Consider the following 22,360-nt stretch of genomic DNA (forward strand, 5'->3'; position numbering starts at 1 on the left):
CAGATCTGTTTGTGGCGTCTTGCTGTCTCCAATGGTCACGTGGCTTGAAAATGACCATAGGTGTTGGCAAGAAAGCACAAACAGATCTGGGACCAGGTTAGCATTGACCACCAAACTATACTCAGCAGACTGCATGTACGGTACTATAGCAACGTGTTCTGATTCAGTAGCTAAGCAACCAGAAGAACCAACACAAACTGAATACACACAACTGATTCAGAGCTGACCTCAGATGTCTTCTATCTTCTAGTCAACGCCGCTTTCTTAATAACCCCAATCAGTTAAAACAATTTGTACTATTGGGACAAATCGACAGCTAATCCTTCAACTTTGGAAGAGAGAAAGAAGGTGTTCAAGAGAAACCGTGTTCTACAGGGTTGTATAGTGCTACATATACAGCCCATGTGAATTTACTAATAAAAGTTCAAATACTGACACCATGCCAGCAGACAGATTTCAGCCAACGCTATAGTCATGGCTAAATCAAGACAGCAGTGGGGCTGTTGTGAAGATACGCCATGGCCAAGTATTCCCTCACTCACAGTTATAGGCTGTCGACGTGGACAGTTTGACTGGCTGCCATGGCAACTGTTGCGGAGTAAAGTACGTCTCCCATTGGGATGGATACAGTATTATCCATGACTTATGATTTTAAGGATTTGGGTATTAGCTAATAGTTTATTCACTAATTTGCATGTACAGACAGATAGAGAGTAAGTTGAATGGCCCTTCTGTGATATCCTTTAAAGGTGTTTTCACACACAGTCCTCTTTAAAAGAACCGATCTCAGTCCTCTTTAAAAGTGAACTCTGGGGTAAAAGAAAAGCTAAATAACTCAGGTCTCTTTGTATTCACACTGCCCTTGCCTTTGAATGAGGACTCAACTCTTTTGTCAGGTCTGAGTCCTCCTTGCGTTCACATTGTTAGGTTTAAAAAGGAACCAAGATCTTGTTCCAACATTCACTCAATGCACTCTGGGTTGTGCAGGACAAGCCATTCCATCAGAATTTGTTATTGGACAGCTATACAGTGCCTTCGGAAAGTATTCAGTCCCCTTAACTTTTTCCACATTTTGTTAAGTTACAGCCTTATTCTAAAATTGAAAGCCCCATAATGACAAAGTAAAAACAGGATTTTAGCAATTTTTGCTAATTTATAAAAAAAAATAAAAAAAATATCACATTTACATAAGTATTCAGAACATTTACTCAGTACTTTGTTGAAGCACCTTTGGCAGCGATTACAGCATCGAGTCTTCTTGAGTATGATGCTACAAGCTCGGCACACCTGTATTTGAGGAGTTTCTCCCATTATTCAATGCAGATCCTCTCAAGCTATGTCAGGTTGGATGGGGAGTATTGCTGCATATCTATTTTAAGGTCTCTCCAGAGATGTTCGATTGGGTCCGGGCTCTGGCTGGGCCATGCAAGGACATTCAGAGACTTGTCCGAAGCCACTCCGTTGTCTTGGCTGTGTGCTTAGGGTTGTTGTCCTGTTGGAAGGTAAACCTTTGCCCCAGTCTGAGGTCCTTAGCGCTTTGGAGACGGTTTTCATCAAGGATCTCTCTGTACTTTGCTCCATTCATCTTTGCCTCGATCCTGACTAGTCTCCCAGTCCCTCCACTGAAAGAAATCCCCACCACCATGCTTCAACGTATGGATGGTGCCAGGTTTCCTCCAGACGTGATGCTTGGCATTCAGGCCAAAGAGTTCAATCTTGGTTTCATCAGACCAGAGAATCTTGTTTCTCATGGTCTGAGAGTCTTTTGGTGCCTTTTGGCAAACTCCAAGCGGGCTGTCATGTGCCCTTTACTGAGGAGTGGCTTCTGTCTGGCCACTCTACCATGAAGGCCTGATTGGTGAGGTGTTGTAGAGATTGTTGTTCTTCTGGAAAGTTCTCCCATCTCCACAGAGGAACTCTAGAGCTCTGTCAGGGTGATCATCGGATTCTTGGTCACCATCCTGACCGAGGCCCTTCTCCCCCGATTGCTCAGTTTGGCCGGGTGGCAAGAACCCAATGATCTTGGTGGTTCCAAACTTGTTCCATTTAAGAATGATGGATACCACTGTTTTCTTGGGGATCTTCAATGCTGCAGACCTTTTTTAAAACCTTTCTCCAGATCTGTCCAATCAATTGAATTTACCACAGGTGAACTCCAATCAATTTGTAGAAACATCTCAAGGATGATCAATGGAAACAAGATGACCCTGATCTCAATTTTGAGTCTCATAGGAAAGGGTTTGAATACTTAAGGTATTTCTGTCTTTAATAAATTTGCCAAAATTTAAAAAAGAAACTGAACAAATAAATTCCATCACAATAGGACAATCTCAAAATATTTGGTGTGTCTGTGTTGTGTGAGCTTGTTGATCAGTGTGTATCTGTGTGTGTGTGTTAATGTGTGTGTTAATGTCTGTGTGTGTGTGTGTGTGTGTGTGTGTGTGTGTGTGTGTGTGTGTGTGTGTGTGTGTGTGTGTGTGTGTGTGTGTGTGTGTGTGTGTGTGTGTGTTTAGCTGGCAAGCTCTGCATTCAACTAAACCATCTGTACTCTCTTGCCTGTTTTCCTCTCAAAGTCCCCCCCACCCTTCCCTCCGCCAACAAAAAATACTTTCCACAACGTTCTCATCATCTCATTCTCAAATTGCCCCTGTGCCTAGAATCCAACAATGCGTTGTATGAATATATAATTTTTCCCAGAGACGGTTAATGCTTTCTCCAGTATCCACAGTGCTGTGGTCCATGCTAATATGAACAATAATGTGAGCTCCTTGGAGGTAGCTCACATTCATCATCTACCACCCGTCATCCATCACCAACGTATAGCTCCCACCTGGGTAATGTAGTCTTCCCAAGAGATCTTTAAAGCTGTGTATAAATACAACAGATTCGATTCCGTTCAGCCCCGGACACAACTTCATTGGAATGCAACCTCCCCATGGCCCTACTTGCAATTCATACCTGGGCCATGTTTAGTCCATAAACGTTCTTGAACGTTGCAGATAGAAATACCAAAAATAGAGCTGACGTGGTTCCTTATTCTACATGTCAGAGACACATGTTTGTTCTACATAGCATATTTCTATCTGAACGTTCCAAAATGTTGCTTCCTGCTAAAGGCACCCCAGTCCAATGGTGGTCCCCACAGTGGGCAAAAAAAGGGACATTCCAACCTCATTTTCATTATCTCCAGCACAATACCAGTGTCAACTAGGGATGGGCATTTGAAATAATTTCACTATTAGAATAATATCATGACATTTTTGGGATATCCGGATAGTCCATATACATGTAAAAAATGTAAAAACTTGGAACTGGATTTCTGCACAGACTGCGTGATTTTGGTGCCGCTAGCTTGCAACAGTAGTATGGGCAGGGGCCGGTGAGTGAGTGAGGGAGAGAGAGAGACCAGCCACATAGACTCACACTAGTTAGACAAAGTTGTAGATTCCACATCTGGAAGTACACATGACTGACTGCAACATATCGATGTAAAGAAGCTAGCTAAGATAGCCAGCTATGCTAGCCAGCGAGCTAGCTAGCTAGTTACCTAGACTAGGGCTATTTTGCTCAGCTTCCCATTCTTGTCTACAACAATTCCATGCAGATTAAAGAATAGCCTAATTGATGGTTTCTCGTCATTGTAACCAACTCCTTCTCATTTAATTAACTTAATTCCATCATTTTCATTACATTTTGCACTGATTAGAGATCTCCCACATTGCTTGCTACACATGGAGGCACTGACTGTAGACAGTGCCACTTTCATTGGCCGACAATAACAACTAAAATGTGTGAAACCCGTGTGGGCTAATAAAGAATGTATTTTTATGTTGTGCAAGTCATAAAACTACATTTAAAAGTTTGTTGTTTTTTTTAGTTAAGAATTTCAAATGTCATGGTATATATATACTTATGTGTAGCAATGTCACTTAGATCATTTAATATAATTTAGACAAAGCCTTTCATTGTTAAAATAGGCCTATGATAAAGGTTTTCCAAAAATTAATACTCTTGCAAATATTCGAATACTAACGTCTGTTCGGATATTTGAGCATCCATGCCCATCCCTAGTGTTAACATATATGAAAGCGGCGCATTCCTACATTTTAGTAGAAAATATAAAGTTATACCCAATGACATCATCAAAAGTTACAACATTGTAAAAACAGTGATTTTCAAACACTTGATATTCGCGGTGACGTTGGGAGCAAGAAAATAACCTCCCTTTAGCTAGAAACTCTTTGGAGGTTTTGAAAATCTCTGTTTTGTACTTTTAATCCCACCCTGTGATGTCACAGAGAAGCATTATACAGGGCCTTTCTTATCTTTTTAACCACAGATCATAGAAAAGTGCTGTTTTTATATATGTAGACCACAGGTGTCAAACTCATTCCACGGGGGGCCGAGTGTCTGCGGGTTTTCACTCCTCCCTTATACTTGATTGATGAATTAACATCACTAATTAGTTAGGAACTCCCCACACCTGGTTGTCTAGGGCTTTATTGAAAGGAAAAAACAAAAAACCTGCAGACACTAGGCCCTCCGTGGAATGAGTTTGACACCCCTGATGTAGACACTGGTTTGGTGCTGAGATGAGGAATTTGAGGTTGAAAAGTGGCGGAATTGCCCTTTAAGGTTTGATTCTGTCAACATACATGTTCTGCTCAAATGGACACAACAGCGAAGAGAAAGGCCAGTGCCTGTTGTGTACAGCACATCGCCACTTTGCGATCTGTCAGCATTTTGAAACCATAAATTGCTTGAAATCATGACGTTTTACTTCGTAATGATGCATTTCTTATACTGCTTCAAAGTAGCCTAGCCAAAATCCAACCATAGAAACGTCGATGGAATTATTTTATGAACACTTCCTTCAGCAGCCAAAGGCACAATCCTTGTCATATTAGCAACCTATATATTTTTGGATCTTTAGATCTCCCCTCTTTCAACATTTTTTATGGATATTTACTTCCATCTCTGCCATTGGCATGTCTGATGAGCAACAGTGTTTTTCCCGCTACTTGCATTTTAGAAAATGTGAGCTTATTGTTGTGTGCACATTGCTGCTTATAATGTGAAGAAAAAAATAATAGTTTACCAACATTTTAAGCTAAACTTTCTAATCTGTTCTATCAGTTTCGTTGTGTTTCAAAATTTGGGGATTTACAGTGAATGTAGGAACTTTGGATCTAGCATACCAGAACTGTCCCAGAGTCTGTTTTGAACCGTCACAGACTTATAAAAAAAAAGAAAAGAAAAAAGATAAGCCCTTCATTTCGAGCCCTGGCTACTTGTCATTAATGCAACTGCAATGTTGCATATGTCAGAACAGCAGAACACTTATACAAGGTGAAAAGAGAATGGATGTTGTTGGCGTATTCAAATAATTTTAAATACTGTAGCTTAAATGATGCAGTGCAACATGGATATGGCATGAATATCTGTCAGGTAGGCTACAACAGTCAGCTCCCAACCAGAGGTGTCATGCCAATAGGGGGCACAGGGGCACAGATTCATTTTATTGTTGTTGTCGTTTCTCTGTATACTACTAGCCAACTAGCAATTTTATGAAGTTGGCTTTAGCTAGCCAGATAGGTTTCCAAACTCCCAACTTCATAACTAGCTGTCAATAAGCCATTTCAGGCTATTGAGCAAGTTCGAGGAGCTAGCTTGTCTTAACTATCTTAGCTGGCATGACTGCCTGCAAGGTTGGTAGACTAGAAAAGCAAGCAATAACTAAATGTACTGAATAAGAGTCACATTCATTTCAATATATTACCCATATATTCATTAAAAAAGGAGGTATGCTTACATATGCAGAACAATTTACATATTTTTTACATAGAGTGCCTTCAGAAAGTATTCATACCGCTTGAATTATTCCACATATTGTTGTTACACTCTGAATTCAAAATGGATACAAAACACATTCTCACCCATCCACACACAATACCCCATAAGGACAAAGTGAAAACATGTTTTTAGACATTTTTGCTAATTTATTAAAAATTAAATAAAGAAATATTTAATTTACATAAGTATTTAAGTCATAAGTCATTACTTTGTAGAAGCACCTTTGGCAGCGATTACAGCTGTGAGTCTTTCTGGATTAGTCTCTAAGAGCTTTCTACATCTGGATTGTGCAATATTTGCCCATTATTCTTTAAAAAATTCTTCAAGCTTTGTCAAATTGGTTGTTGATCATTGCTAGACAACCATTTTAAGGTCTTTCTATACATTTCCAAGTAGATTTAAGGCAAAACTGTAACCCCGTAACTCAGGAACATTCACTGTCTTCTTGGTAAGCAACTCAATTGTAGATTTGGCCTTGTGTTTTAGGTATTTAGGTAATTGTTCTGCTGCAAGGTGAATTCATTTCCCAGTGTCTGGTGGAACGCAGACAACCAGGTTTTCATCTGTGCTTTCCATTTCTTTTTTATCCTGAAAAACTCCCCAGTCCCAAACAATTACAAGCATACCCATTACATCAGGGGTGTCAAAGTCAAATGGACGGAGGGCCAAATAAAAAATTTAGCTACAAGCCGAGGGCCGGACTGTTCGAATGTTCATTGAAAAAAATTTAAATGACGCATATAGTCTAGTGAACCTAATTGAACCTACTGAAAACCTAACAAATATATTCCAATATGATCAGATAAATAAAGCAATATTTGCTTATGGCTCTGTCAGTAATCTTTAATTTTCAACAGACACAAAAGACAAATTTCCTTTATATAAAAATCCCCATAACATGAACATTAAATGAAAGAAACCGGTATTCAAGGCACCATCAGTAGCCTATATTTTCTATTTTAGCAAAAGTGGGCTAAATTTACTTTAAAGAAAAAAACAATAATAGCAATTTTCTATCATCCACTCAACTGAAATATTTTTAAAATATAATTGGATTGAAATACAATAAAATAAAGTGCAAAAATCTATTAATCAAAAACAACACTTTGTTTAAGGAGAAGTAACATGCAGTGAAAACAAATATTAAACTTTAACTTTTAAACTTGAACTGAGTAAAAACTCTAAATATGTGATTGCACAGTAATGTTCACTTGTTTGAGGTTGAGGGTGATACTTGGTGGTGTCCCATCTTTTCCACAAGTTCATCAATGTTCGGGGTAAGGCTCTGAGCTGAGGAAATCCTCAGAATTGAGTGGAGGTGTTCAGCAGTAAGTCGACTTCTGTGTGATGTTTTGTTCAGGTTCATCAAAGAAAACAGTTGTTCACACAGGTATGTGCTGCCAAACATAGACAACGTTTGAGCAGCCTGGATGCGCAGCTGGGGCATTGTGTCGGGGAGGAAACGGGCGAACTCCGCAGCACCCACTGCCGCATATTTTTCCCTCAGTGCATCATTGCATTGGAGGTCAATCAACTCCATTTGGAGGTTTGGTGGTGAGCTTTCCACGTCAACAGCAAATGGGTTACCGAGCAGTTCCAACCTGCTTTTTTGTGCTTCAAAGTCAGCAAATCGGCGTCGAAAGTCAGCGGCAAGCATACCTATTTTATCAGCCAACTGTGCGCTCGGGAACGCACTGGTAGAGAGCTTCTCTTTCATGGTCTGGCAGCTGGGAAAGTGGCTCAAATTTTCTTTCCGCATCTGCGTCTCCCACAGAGTCAGTTTGGTTTTAAATGCCTTCACTGTACTGTACATATCAGAGATGACATGATCCCGACCCTGCAGCTGCAAGTTCATTGCATTCAGATGACTCGTAATGTCACACAGAAAAGCCATTTCACACAGAAACATTTCGTCTCGGAGTTGTGTTGTGTCTTTCCCTTTGCTGTCCAAGAACAGACAAATCTCCTCACGAAGCTCGAAACATCTTTGAAGCACCTTTCCCTGGCTTAGCCATCGCACCTCTGTGTGATAAGGCAAATCACCATGCTCCGTTTCTAACTCCGTCAGAAATGCCTTGAACTGGCGGTGATTCAAACCTTTGGCTCTGATAAAGTTAACTGTGCGCGTGATGATGCTCATTACATGCTCCATTTTCAAGGCTTTACCGCACAACGCTTCCTGGTGTATGATACAATGATAAGCTGTCAGCTCACCTGTCGCGTTTTCCTCTTGCATCTTTTCCCGTATCTTCGCCACCAGTCCGCTCCTGTGTCCACACATCGCAGGTGCTCCGTCGGTTGTCAAACCCACGAGTTTTTCCCAAGGCAGCTCCATCTCATTTACACATCTTGACACCTCTTCATACAAATCATGCCCCGTAGTTGTGCCATGCATAGGACGTAAAGCCAAAAACTCCTCTGTCACGCTTAGGCTGGAGTCCACTCCGCGGATGAAAATTGACAACTGGGCAATGTCAGAAATGTCGGTGCTCTCATCCACAGCCAAGGAATATGCAATGAAATCTTTTCCCTTTTTCACAAGCTGCTCTTTTAGATTGATGGACAACTGGTCTACTCTCTCGGCAATGGTGTTTCTGCTCAGACTCACATTTAAAAAGAGTTGCCTTTTTTCTGGGCAAACTTCGTCACAAACTTTAATCATGCAGTTTTTGATGAAATCCCCCTCCGTAAATGGCCGGGCTGATTTAGCGATCTCTTCTGCCAAAATAAAACTGGCCTTGACAGCAGCCTGGCCTTGTGATTTGGCTTTTTTGAACAGAGCCTGTCGAGATTTGAGGCCTCGTTTTAATTCCTCTGCCTTTTGTAGCCTTTGTTCCATGTCCATATTCTTGTTTTTGTCCGCGTGTTTCGTTTCATAATGTCGTCTCAGATTATACTCTTTCAGTACCGCCACACTTTCTCCACACAGAAGACACACAGGTTTTCCAGCTACCTCCGTGAACATATACTCCGACTCCCACCTTGTTTGAAACCCCCGGTTCTCAGTGTCCACCTTCCGTTTTGCCATTTTTGATGGGTATCTGAAAGTTAATTTTACTGTGATGCTGACGACTGCTGTGCCAATAAATATTGAAATGAAGCAGCCTACTGCTCGGTGCGTCACCGTTGCATTGTGGGAAATGTAGTATTGGTGCGTGTAAAAGATCTGCGGGCTGCCGGCTTGCTGCGGTCTGCGGGCCGGTTCTAATAATAAATCAAGATCATCCCAGGGGCCGTAAAAAACCTTCTCGCGGGCCGGATGTGGCCCGCGGGCCTTGACTCTGACATATGTGCATTACATGATGCAGCCACGACTATGCTTCAAAATATGGAGAGTGGTACTCAGTAATATGTGACTGACCGGCTTGATTCGGTCTTATGTAGCAAATTTTGAAATTGTGCTTTTTACATTGGATAAAAGTATAGACTCAGAGCTAGACATGTACTAAACAACCAAAGATTTCAAGACAAAAGGCTGGTTTATACTAGGGGTGTGTTTGTAAATTCAATCTGAAGTGCCAGTGTGCCCAGAATGCGCGCTGGGCGTTTGTAAACTCAGAACGTTTTCAGATTGTCAGTTTGTAAATTCAGAGCGTTTCGCTCTCGGAGCGTTCAGAGAGCATACTGGACTCTCTGGCCGAGGACCTAACAACAGCAGTCAAACACCCAACCTAACTGGCTAACGTTGGCAAGCTTACGAGCTACTTCCGGACACAAATGAAAGAACAGCTCACTCTGACCATATTACTAGCCCTAGCAGAGCTGGTTATGCTGTTTTTATATTATCGAGAGCATTGGTGACCATAACTTTGCTGTTGGCAATAATTGAATTACTCTTTTTTGCCAACGTTCACTGACACCGGCAACATTCAACAGGTGTTGAGCATTTAGAAATGTGTAACTTATTCTGCGCTCTGACACACTCAGACAAGAGTGCTCTGAAATCGGAGTACGTAGATAGAGCGAATTTACCAGCTACGTCTATCGACAGTTGTCGCAGTGACATCATAAACATTCTATTGAAATGGTTACTTGCATAGTGGAGTCTTTTGTTAAGACATGTAGCTAAATAGCTAGCTAAACAATGAACCATAATCCCAACTCATAACGTTACTACCCTGCATGAATCTGTAGGTAGCTAAACAACCAAGTTCAATGTTAGCTAGCTATCTAACATTAGGCTATAACTAGCAATGCAAATGGCTCTGAGATAGGAATAATATTACTACACAGATCATACATGTAATGTTAGTAATGTTAGTGCTTAATGCTAGCTTTAACTTGAAATGAAAACAACTTTCTGACAAAATTAGAAACGTGTAATATCTGAAGATGTAGCTAGCTAGACTATCTACCCGTATACATGAATGGACGCTTCTCCCTCTCTGATAAGGATGCCATGGTTGCCCTTAGTTTGAATATGTAATCCGGAGACAGGTGTTTTATACAAAAGCCTTGTGTGTGTTCTATTTTCGACTCCCTCTGCATGCTTGTAATCAAATGGCAGAATTTTTGAAAATCTCCTTAACTATCATACTGTAATACCACCAGGCATTCCACTGATTTCAAAACTCGGTCTTCCAGAAGCTGGAGAGCAACACTTTTGCACTTTTACATGATATATATATTTTTTAAAGCTGCGTTAGGAAGGATTACCTACACAATCTGACCAGCTCAAGTTATAGACAGAAGTGTTTTACTTGGCAGACCAATCCGAACTCATCTCTCGGCATGTCCAGCCCATCCATTATCTCAGCTAATCATGGCTAGCGGGAAGGTTCCTGACTTTTTCAGTGGCAGCACAACGCTCTGGATAACTGGGGGAGTAAAATGGTCAGAGTGGGGTGTTCTCTCATTATGTGTCTGTAAGTAGCTAGCCAATGTTAGCCAGTTAGCTTGGGTGCTTGACTGTCATTGTGAGGTCAGAGCTTTCGGAACAACCCTACTTATTGGCCAGAGCGTCCAGTGTGCGCTCTGAATGCGAAACGCTCTGAATTTACTAACGGACAATCTGAAAGCACAGTTGCAGTCACCAACGCTCTGGATAACATACTGTAACAGTCTAATAAGCTCTGCTAGGGCGAGTAATGTTTAGTGAGCTGTTCTCTCTCTTTAGATGTCTGGAAGTAGCTGGCAAGTTAGTACAGAACACATGGATCAACACTTAAAGAGATGGGTGGGGCAATGGCTTAAGAGGGTGTGAACAATGTTGAATCGGTGTAGACAAAGAAGGGCTCTCCGATAGTAGTACCAAAACATTTAAAAGACGGTTTTCTCAAAAGTGAGTTTACAAGTTGATCAACTTTCAAAGCAGAATTACTTTCCCATTATTTCGTCAAACGCAGTGTATGATATACCATTTTGTAGCTCCGAGTCTACTATTATCCAATGTAAAAAACAAAAATTGTAATGTTGCTAAATTAGACCGAATCCAGGTGGTGAGTCACAATTGAGATGGTTTGGGATGAGTTGGACCGGAGAGCGAAGGAAAAGCAACCAACAAGTGCTCAGCATATGTGGGATATCCTTCAAGAAAAGCATTCCTCATGAAGCTGGTTGAGAGAATGCCAAGAGTGTGCAAAGCTGTCATCAAGCCAAAGGGTGGCTACTTTGAAGAATCTCAAATATAAAATACATTTTGATTTGCTTAACACTTTTTTTGGTTACTGCATGATTCCATATGTGTTATTTTATGGTTAATATTCTACAATTTAGAAAATAGTCAAAATAAAGAAAATCCCTTGAATGAGTAGGTGTGTCCAAACTGGCTGGTATTGTATGTACAGTATGCACGGTTTATGAATTAGGCTCCTGGACAACAAGCTCACAGAGGTAAGGCGCCGGGGTTCCCCATGGGACTCAGAGAAAGTAATTGAAATGTGGAATCACATTATTGCGGTATTGTGTTGGGAAGAAAAGTGCAATCATCAACTTGAAAATCAAACACGCATTGCAGTATTTACAGTAGTTCCAATGGTCAAATTAACTCACCGATTGGTCTAGGGTACTGTATACAAACCTACAACTACCACCAGGGTGACACACTCTGACAGGTATAATTTCACTTTTCAGAATTAGAAGTGTGTTGGCACGGGATGAATATTGTAAATAAAGGATTTTAAAAATGAAAATGATCCATGTGGGATTAGAAATCATAACCATTGAACTATGAGCCAAATGTCTTAAATGACTGCACCAACCAATCGGTCATAGTGGTCTTGGAAAAAACACAACCACGATTGTCATTTATTTCGTGTTTCGATAGCTGTAACTACGAATATGAATGTACAGTATAATACTCATAGCCTACATGATTTTATTCATCGTGAAAGTACATACAGTGGGGCAAAAAAGTATTTAGTCAGCCACCAATTGTGCAAGTTCTCCCACTTAAAAAGATGAGAGAGGCCTGTAATTCTCATCATAGGTACACTTCAACTATGACAGACGAAATGAGAAGAAAAAAAATCCAGAAAATCACATGGTAGGATTTTAAATGAATTTATTTACAAATGCCTGACCTCCAGCAGGCCAAAAATTTGCATGTGTCTGCTCAAACGGTCAGAAACAGACTCCATGAGGGTGGTATGAGGGCCCGACGTCCACAGGTGGGGGTTGTGCTTAGAGCCCAACGGTACGTTTGGCATTTGCCAGAGAAAACCAAGATTGGCAAATTCGCCACTGGCGCCCTGTGCTCTTCACAGATGAAAGCAGGTTCACACTGAGCACATGAGCACATGTGACAGACGTGACAGAGTCTGGAGACGCCGTGGAGAACGTTCTGCTGCCTGCAACATCCTCCAGCATGACCGGTTCGGCGGTGGGTCAGTCATGGTGTGGGGTGGCATTTCTTTGTGGGGCCGCACAGCCCTCCTTGTGCTCGCCAGTGGTAGCCTGACTGCCATTAGGTACCGAGATGAGATCCTCAGACCCCTTGTGAGACCATATGCTGACACATGCACATTTGTGGCCTGCTGGAGGTCATTTTGCAGGGCTCTGTTAGTGCTCCTCCTTGCACAAAGGCGGAGGTAGCGATCCTGCTGCTAGGTTGTTGCCCTCCTACGGCCTCCTCCACGTCTCCTGATGTACTGGCCTGTCTCCTGGTAGCGCCTCCATGCTCTGGACACTACGCTGACAGACACAGCAAACCTTCTTGCCACAGCTCGCATTGATGTGCCATCCTGGATGAGCTGCACTACCTGAGCCACTTGTGTGGGTTGTAGACTCCGTCTCATGCTACCACTAGAGTGAGAGCACCGCCAGCATTCAAAAGTGACCAAAACATAAGCCAGGAAGCATAGGAAGTGAGAAATGGTCTGTGGTCACCACCTGCAGAATCACTCCTTTATTGGGGGTGTCTTGCTAATTGCCTATCATTTCCACCTTTTGTCTATTCCATTTGCACAACAACATGTGAAATTTATTGTCAATCAGTGTTGCTTCCTAAGTGGACAGTTTGATTTCACAGAAGTGTGATTGCCTTGGAGTTACATTGTGTTGTTTAAGTGTTCCCTTTATTTTTTTGAGCAGTGTATATCACTTTTGCAACAAACTGTCAAAATGAAGACCAGAATTGACGTGTTTCACTATAACTAAGTCTAAAACACCTGGTTTTCCACAAACATTTTTCTTCTCATGAAAGTTACTCTTTAAATGTGCTGAGAATGTTACAAAGCCAAGCAACTATGCTGCTCCATTCCCAGAAAGTTGTGGTTAGGCTGTATGCAAAATAACCACAGGACAACCACGCTCTCACCAAGCTCTAAGAAACATATGGTCAGTGGTGTGAAGTACTTAAGTAAAAAATATTTTCAAGTACTACTTAAGTCGTTTGTTTTGGTATCTGTACTTTACTTTACTATTTTTATTTTGGACAACTTTTACTTTACTACATTCCTAAAGAAAATAATGTACTTTTAACTCCATACATTTTCCCTGACACCCAAAAGTACATTTTGAATGACTAGCAGGACATGAGAATGGTCCAATTCACACACTTAACAAGAGAACATCCCTGGTCATCCTACTGCATCTTATCTGGCAGACTCAGGAAACACAATTGCTTCATGTCCACATTCTTTTGTATATACAGTGCATTTGGAAAGTATTCAGACCTCTTCACTTTTTCCACATTTTGTTACGTTACAGTCTTATTCTAAAATGGATTAATAAAAATAAATCCTCATCAATCTACACATAATACCCCATAAAGACAAATCAAAAACAAAGTTTTCTTTTGCAAATGTATAAAAAAAAAATATATATATATAATTACATAAGTATTCAGACCTTTTACTCAGTACTTTGTTGAAGCACATTTGTCAATGATTACAGCCTTGAGTCTTATTGGATATGACGCTACAAGCTTCCACACCTGTGTTTTGGGAGTTTGTCCCATTCTTCTCTGAACCTTCGCCCCAGTATGAGCGCTTTGGAGCAGGTTTTCATCAAGGATCAATCTTGGTTTCATCAGACCAGAGAATCTTGTTTCTCATGGTCTGAGAGTCTTTAGGTGGCTTTTGGCAAATGCCAAGCTGGCTGTCACTGAGGATTGGTGTCTGTCTTGACACTCTACCATAAAGGTCTGATTGGTGGAGTGCTGCAGAGATGTTTGTTCTTAAGTTTCTCCCATCTGCACAGAGGAACTCTGGAGCTCTGTCAGAGTGACCCGAGTTCTCCCCCGATTGCTCAGTTTGGCCGGGCAGCCAGCTCTAGGTCTTCATGGTTGCAAACTTCTTCATATTTAAGAACGATGAGATGTTTCTACAACTTGATTGGAGTCTACTTGTTGTAAATTCAATGAATTTGACATTATTTGGAAAGGCACACACCTTTCTATATAAGGTACCACAGTTCACAGTGCGTGTCAGAGCAAAAACCAAGCCATGACATCGAAGGAATTGTCCATAGAGCTCCAAGACAGGATTGTATCGAGGCACAGATCTGGGTACCAAAAAATGTCCGCATTATTGAAGGTCCCTAAGAACAAAGTGGCCTCCATTATTCTTAAATGGAACAAGTTTGGAACCAGCAAGACTTTCCTAGAGGTGGCCGCCCGGCCAAACTGAGCAATCGGGGGAGAAGCGCCTTGGTCAGGGTAGTCATGACAGAGCTCCAGAGTTCCTCTGTGGAGATAGGAGAACCTTCCAGAAGGACAACCATCTCTGCAGCACTCCACCAATCAGGCTTTTATGGTAGAGTGTCAAGACGGAAGCCACTCCTCAGTAAAAGGCACATGACAGCCCGTTTGGAGTTTGCCAAAAGGCACCTAAAGGACTCTCAGACCATGAGAAACAAGATTCTCTGGTCTGATGAAACCAAGGTTGAACTCTTTGGCCTGAATGACAAGCGTCACATCTAGAGGAAACCTTGCACTATACCTATGGTGAATTGTGGTGGTGGCAGCATCATGCTGTGAGAATGTTTTTGAATGGCAGGGACTGGGAGACTAGTCGGGATCGAGGAAAATATTAAAGGAGCAAAGTACAGAGAGATCCTTGATGAAAACCTGATCCAGAGCGCTCAGGTCTTCAGACTTGGGCAAAGGTTTACCTTCCAACAGGACAATGACCCTGGCCTAGCAAGAGCCCAGACTTGAACCCGATCTAACATCTCTGGTTAGACCTGAAAATAGCGACGCTCCCCATCCAACCTGACAAAGCTTGATAGGATCTAAAGAGAAGAATGGGAGAGAGTCCCCCAATACAGGTGTGCCAAGCTTGCCAAGCTTGTAGCGTCATACCCATACTTGTTTTTTTGTTGTTGTGTATTTTACCCCCCTTTCTCCCAAATTTCAATCTTGTCTCATCGCTGTAACTCCCCAACGGGCTCGAGAGGCAAAGGTCGAGTCATGCTCGGAGTTGGGGCGGCAGGTAGCCTAGTGGTTACTGTTGGACAGGTAACCGAAAGATTGCAAGATCGAATCCCTGTTCCTAGACTGTCATTGAAAATAAAAATGTGTTCTTTACTGACTTACCTAGTTTAATAAAGTTAAAATTAAATGCAAAAAAATGCGTCCTCCGAAACATGACCCGCCTAACTGCACTTCTTAACACCCGCCGACTTAACCTGGAAGCCAGCCGCACCATTGTGTCAGAGGAAACACTGTTCAACTGATGACAAAGGTCAGCCTGCAGGCGCCTGTCCCGCCACAAGGAGTCACTAGAGCGTGATGAGCCAAGTAAAGAGCCCCTGGCCAAACCCTCCCCTGACCCAGACCCCGCTGGGCCAATTTTGCGCCGCCCTATTAGACTCCCAATCACGACCGGTTGTAATACAGCCCCGGGATCACACCCGGTTCTGTAGTGATGTTTCTAGCACTGCAATGCAGTGCCTTAGACCGCTGCGCCACTCGGGAACCCCCTGCCAAATGTTCTTCAACAAAGTACTGACTGAAGGGTCTGAATACTTATGTAAATGTGATATTTCTGTTTTGCAAAACTTTCTAAAAACAGTTTTTGCTTTGTCATTATTGTGTGTAGTTTCATGAGGGGAAAAAAACTATTTCATCACTTTTAGAATAAGGCTGTAACGTAACGAAATTTGGAAAAAGTCAAGAGGTCTGAATACTTTCCAAATGCACTGTAAAGTGTATATCAGGTCCGGGTGGGAAGCCCTGGGTCCATTTCTTAACGGGATCTCTAACTCCCATCACAATTTATCCTCATCATTCAGATCAGGTTTCTACATTTTCAAATCGCAGATCCTCCAAAAATCTGTGTTTTAATAGATTTCAGCTGCGTTCTAACTAAACAAATTGACATTTAAATCCTGAGTTCACTCAGTACTAAAGAAAGCAGGTAAATATGCATCAGTTCAAGGGGGTGCTATGGTAGATGTAGTTTTTTTTACCCTATGTCATTATACATCACATTAAATAATGATCATATTAATCTGAACGATATTATAGACTTAATATGCATGTACTGGACAGTGTTGATGAAATACGAATGCTATAAATGTGTTGGGAAAATGACCTGCTCCCAACATGCATCATTAATTCATTATGAATAAGATTTATTTCATTTTATTCTTCATTAATGGAACCACAATGTTCAGTTGAAATGACATATGCACTCGTATTTGCACGCACCAACAGAAGGGACATCTTATTGGTAAAATATATAAAATATGTATTTTGGGCTAACTCACCATCTCAGTAAGTGGAAACTCAAATATGCATTACTTAGATCGCTAAATATACAGTATGCTGCTAGTTTGCTGTGTAATTGATAGCCTAGTTACCGTGACTCAACAGTCACGTGGAATTTGACTGCGGTCATGAGTAGTGACCGAAGGTGTGGTGTTCAAACCGTCACTGTAACAGCCCTTTACCCACCTTGAAAAAAAAACACTCCACCTTTTTGGAATGAAGAACCTGTAAAAACCCCTTGCCTATTCCAATAAAGTGTGAGAGGGAGAGTCAGTTAGTGAGTATAAAACCAGATCCCAGGTTAGACTCATGTGGTGACTTATTTCAGAGACTCACCTCCACTATGTGTGAGGAGAAGCCTGCCTGAGACATCTGCAGACCGAACCCCGTCCCGTTAGGGTTCACTCCTGTGGAGAACAGTGAAGTGACAGCTAGTCTACGCACTTCATTATAATAATCATCGCAGTCTGCTACAGAATTGTTCTATAGTGCCACCATTATAAACTTCACAATTCCATTCATCTCTAGAGACAGATTTTCATTTAAAAAAATGAACATCTGTTGCAGAATGTGAAACGTTGTTCAAATTCAGACCTCCAGAAGTAAATGTAGCTAGCTAGATGTATTTCTGGGTGTTTCTGAGATTCCAATCCCTTGAACACTTGATCAGTGAAACCAAAGGGTCATTAAAGGAAAATACCCTCTAGACTGAAGATCCTCTCTCCCAGGGCGTCCACTATGTCCTTTAGCGCCGACTCATCAGTCACGTTGAAGAAGTGTTTGTCGTCAGGATCGCTGGCGATATACTTGATCTCTTTCAAGAAGGCTTCTGGGTTTATCCCACGCCGATTGTAGTAGCCCAATACCTGGTGGTACATAATATTAGATGTCAATACCAAACAGAGGATCTGGAAATACCATAGAACGTCAAAAGAATACTAGGCTCATGATCTGGAATTGCTATAGAACATTGATAGAATAGTAGGCAGATGCTCTAAAAATAGAGATTTTCAATTCAAGCACAGGATATGGAAACGGTATAACATTTAAGTGATAGACCAAGACGTGGCAGAAGGAACAGAGAATGGGACTACAGTGTTCCAGGGGAATATAAAAAGGGACAGACTGACTCACAGCGATGGCATACATGGTGATGTTGTCCGCCTCACTGTCCTCCATGACCTTCTGCAGGTCAGGGCTGTCGTGGGATTCACCATCCGTGATCACGAGCATCACTTTCTTAGCCCCTTTCCGACCTCCCCGTTTAAATCCCTCCGTCCTTTGAGCGAATACAGGTTTTTTTTTCTCAGTCAACTCATTAACCGTTATGAGTAACTATCAGTTAGTTCGCCATTCAATCATTATGGATAAACAGTATTTGCAACTTTACCTCAACACACTGCGCAACCAATTCAGCAACAATTCAGCAACAAAGTGCATTATTTTGCTCCCTGTTTCGAAAGGCACTACTATGGAAAATGATACTGAGATATTTGGGATTAGGATGAGAGTTATGACCAGTGTTGAGCAGCTCTCCATACCGTGCCACGTTGATGCCCAGGGCCGTGCGTGTCTCCTCCCCTCCCCGTTGGTTGATGGTCTTGGCTGCTTCTACCACCTCCTCCACAGAGCGAAAGTCATTCAGGGTGAACTCATGGACCACCCTCGACCCATACTGCACCACTCCAACCTGTAGAGATAGGATTGTGATTCCCTTGCCCCTGTTCGGAGACTAAGATGGACATTGCAAATATTTTGATTTTGTGGTCAATTAACCATTTCTTTATGGATTTTGATGTGTGCTTGCGGTTATTGTCTTGCTGGAAGGTACAGCATAATTTTGGACCTGACTGTATACACTCACTGGCCACCGCATGTACCACAGAATAATTCACATTCAGGTACACATACTGTCTATCAGAATCAGATCAGAATCGCAGATAACACACCTGGATCTGACCTGGCCCAATGTAGAACTTCTGCAGAATGTTGATGAGGAAGTCCTGCACCTCGTACCAGGGGTAAATGGAGTTGGACCCGTCCAGAACAATCATTATGTCCATGTAGGTCTCGCACCCTGGAAGAAGCAATTAAAAACAATTGTAACAGTGAGTAACTCTGGGAAGCCGTGGTCTTATGAGGTGTATGTGAGTGAATGTTTGTCAGAGTAGATTTTTTTTACTCTGAAAGGCCGGCGCGATGGTTTTGGAGAACTTGAAGCTTTCGTTAACCCTGGAGCAGATGCCTGTGCTGTAATAGGAGCTCCCACATTCGTACGACCACAGAGGACCACAGGTCTGGAACACAAAGCCATTGATGAACCACCTTCAATTGGGTTTAACACAGACCACAGTACATTTCAATGTAACATTTTCAACAGTCAACATCAATTGACACCCACCACAAAGCTGTTGTCCTTAGGGTTGGAGGTCAGTGTCATGCCCAGCCTCATTTTGTCCTTGCGCTCTGACACATTGTTCAGGGATACCTTTCCTTGAAGGAATTAATGAAAGCAGACAAAGAAACAACATTTTAAAAAATTGCATTGAATGAACCACAACATTAGACAAAATTAACAACATCAATGAAATCACAGTCAAGCTGATGCTATGATACTATGTTTAATGCATCATCGAGAGGCCTATATGGGTAATTCATACTGTAACTGTCCATCATGCATAACTCCCACTGGGCATAACAGGGTGTAGAGTTTCCTCTGCATGAGTTGGACTTGAGTCAACAATGTGAGATCTCAATCTACACCACAGTGCTGCCAGGTGTTTCTAATCCAACTGAACACCTGGTCGGAGAGCCAGCTTCTGGAGGGAATCGTATTCGCTAAAGTATGCGAAGGTGTGCTGTGATTTGGAGGGAGAACAGTTCAGTATGGAATCTATCTATCTCATTCAGTCATACCTAGGTTGAGTCTGGTGCAGTTGGTGTTGGGACTGGTGTCCATCGGGCATTTGTATATATCGCCTGTCTGGTGTTGGCCACTGGTTTCAAAGGGAGCTCCAACTAGTAGCCTGGAATGACAAAAACATCAACGGATGAGGACTGATCTTAATTTCTATGTCAAAAAGAGGGAATACCCTGCAGAAAAAAACAGCATAGACCATCATATATTTCAAGATGCTCCATGCTGGTATTTGCTGGTCATTACTGGTCTATGCTGGTCAGTTCAGGATGGATGCTGATAAAGCTGGTCTGATCAGTATTGTCAAGCTATTCGAGCTGCTCTGACCAGCATGGTCTAGCTGGTTATGCTGGTTTTTCTGGTGACCAGCCCTCGCTGTGTTTTGGGCACTGGTGACCCGCCTTCGCAGTGTTTTGAACACTAGTGACCAGCCTTCGCAGTGTTTTGAACACTAGTGACCAGCCTTTGCTGTGTTTAGGACACTGGTGACCACCCTTCACTGTGTTTTGGATACATACCAGCTTATGCTGGTGATGCTGGTATACTGGTGACCAAGCTGGTCCATCATGGTCTAGCTGTTCATGCTTTGGTCTAGCTGATCATGCTTTATCATCAATTCTAAGATGGCTCATTAGAATTTAATGTGACACCATGTACTGGAATGTGCTGGTACAAAAACAGACCATACAGTTTGAAGAGCTGATTGGCGTAGGAGCTAGCCTAGCTGCTAACTAGCTACCAAGCTTTCAAGGTTTCCTTAACAGGTTGAACACAGCCTGGAAAGCGGTTAGCCCTTGTGGCTAAGACTGTGAATTGTCCTAGGCTTGTGGCTGTCTAAATCCCTGTTGTTTGTGGCTGTTTAAATCTGCCCTGCGACCTGCCCTGTCTGGAACTGCGTGGAGTACCAAATGTTAGCCAACTTTGCTACCATGGCATCTAAAGCCAAAAGACAGTTTTTCTCTTTCACAGGTGAAGGATCTTTTAAACGAACAAAAAGAGTTCTACAAGCAGTTGTTACAACAACAGGAACATTGCTTCAAGAGCTTTGTCCAAATACTGATGGACTCAACTAGTTCTCCCAGGAAGAAGTGGATGTCCTTAAAGAGACTTGCAGCAAGATGACAAGTCCTCTTGAGATGACAACAGTACTGTCTGTGAATAATTATTAAAAATGTCTGAGAAAAAAGACTAGAGGGACAATCCAGGAGGAATAACATTGTGGATGGGATACTAGAGTCTTCACATGAGAACTGTGTCGAGTCTGAGGCGCAAGTAAGAAAAATGATTACTGAAAAGCTGCAGATGGATCATGCGAAGATTGAGGTGGAAAATGTAACCAGCCTAGGTGACAGACCCAGGTCGATAGTGGTCAAGTTCCTGAGGTTTAAGGACACAATTTCTTTGATGATACAGCAGTAGCAAGACAGGGATTTAACATGTACAGAAAAGACAGGAATGCCTATGGGGGAGGTGTTGCTGTATACAGTAGGTTCAGAGACATATTCCTGTAAAGCTTAGAGAGGATCTCATGTCGCATGTGGTTGACGTGTTGTGGTTGCAAGTTCAGCTGCCTCATCTAAATCTTCTTCTCTTGGGGTGCTGCTACAGGCCACCAAGTGCTAACAGTCAGTATTTGGATAATAGGTGTGTAATGCTTTATAATGTATGTGATGTTAACAGAGAGCTCTATTTTCTGAGTGATCTAAATATTGACTGTTTAGCAGCTATCTGTCCTCTCATGAAGAAGCTTCTAACTGTGACTAATGCCTGTTATATTTCCAAGGTTATAACTCAACCAACTAGAGTGTAAACCAATAGTGTTGGGTCTGTGACATCCACTTGTATTGATCATATCTTCACTAATGCTGCAGAGCTTTGCTGCGAAGCAATATCAGTTTCCATTGGCTGTAGTGATCATAATATTGTGCCAATATCAAGAAAAGCAGAAGTGCCAAAGGTTGGGCCTAAAGTAATTTATAAGAGATCATGCAAAATGTTTTTTTCTCAGCATTATTTTGTTGATGATGTAAAAAAATGTATGTAGGTCTGATGTGTATGAGGACGTGAATCCAGATACAGCACTGGAAGTATTTGTAAAATTATTCATGCCGATTGTTGAAAAGCATGCACTTGTTAAGAAACGAACTGTGAGAACTGCTGGAACCCCTGGATTGATAAGGAATTGAAAAATTGTATAGTTCACAGAAATTATGCGAAAGAGGTGGCAAACAAGTCAGGCTGCGCAGCTGAGTTGAGAAAAGTTGTAAGTTGAGAAATGTTGTGACTTAACTTATCGAAAGAAGAAGAAATTATACTACCAAACAAAGAGAAATGACATAAAACACAATAGAAAAATACTTTGGAGTACCTTAAATGATATCGTGAGCACAGAAAACTCAATTCATCTCCATCGTTCATTGAAGTTGGTGGGTCATTTA

General features: G+C 41.9%; 1 protein-coding gene across 1 annotated transcript in view; it reads right to left on the reverse strand.

Moving 5' to 3' along the window:
* The window catches only part of itga11b (integrin, alpha 11b), a 108,201-nt gene that overhangs the window by 35,478 nt on the left and 50,363 nt on the right, over positions 1 to 22,360 (reverse strand). The window contains exons 5-12 of the mRNA XM_055932982.1: positions 19,922 to 20,031; positions 19,407 to 19,498; positions 19,188 to 19,302; positions 18,955 to 19,082; positions 18,547 to 18,695; positions 18,140 to 18,284; positions 17,706 to 17,871; positions 17,342 to 17,412 (exon numbers count right to left, since the gene is read on the reverse strand). Of these exons, the coding sequence (XP_055788957.1) occupies positions 17,342 to 17,412; positions 17,706 to 17,871; positions 18,140 to 18,284; positions 18,547 to 18,695; positions 18,955 to 19,082; positions 19,188 to 19,302; positions 19,407 to 19,498; positions 19,922 to 20,031 (976 nt within the window). The remainder of the gene's footprint in view (positions 1 to 17,341; positions 17,413 to 17,705; positions 17,872 to 18,139; positions 18,285 to 18,546; positions 18,696 to 18,954; positions 19,083 to 19,187; positions 19,303 to 19,406; positions 19,499 to 19,921; positions 20,032 to 22,360) is intronic.

The sequence above is a fragment of the Salvelinus fontinalis genome, chromosome 9 (assembly GCF_029448725.1).
Source record: "Salvelinus fontinalis isolate EN_2023a chromosome 9, ASM2944872v1, whole genome shotgun sequence".
Classification (NCBI taxonomy): domain Eukaryota; kingdom Metazoa; phylum Chordata; class Actinopteri; order Salmoniformes; family Salmonidae; genus Salvelinus; species Salvelinus fontinalis.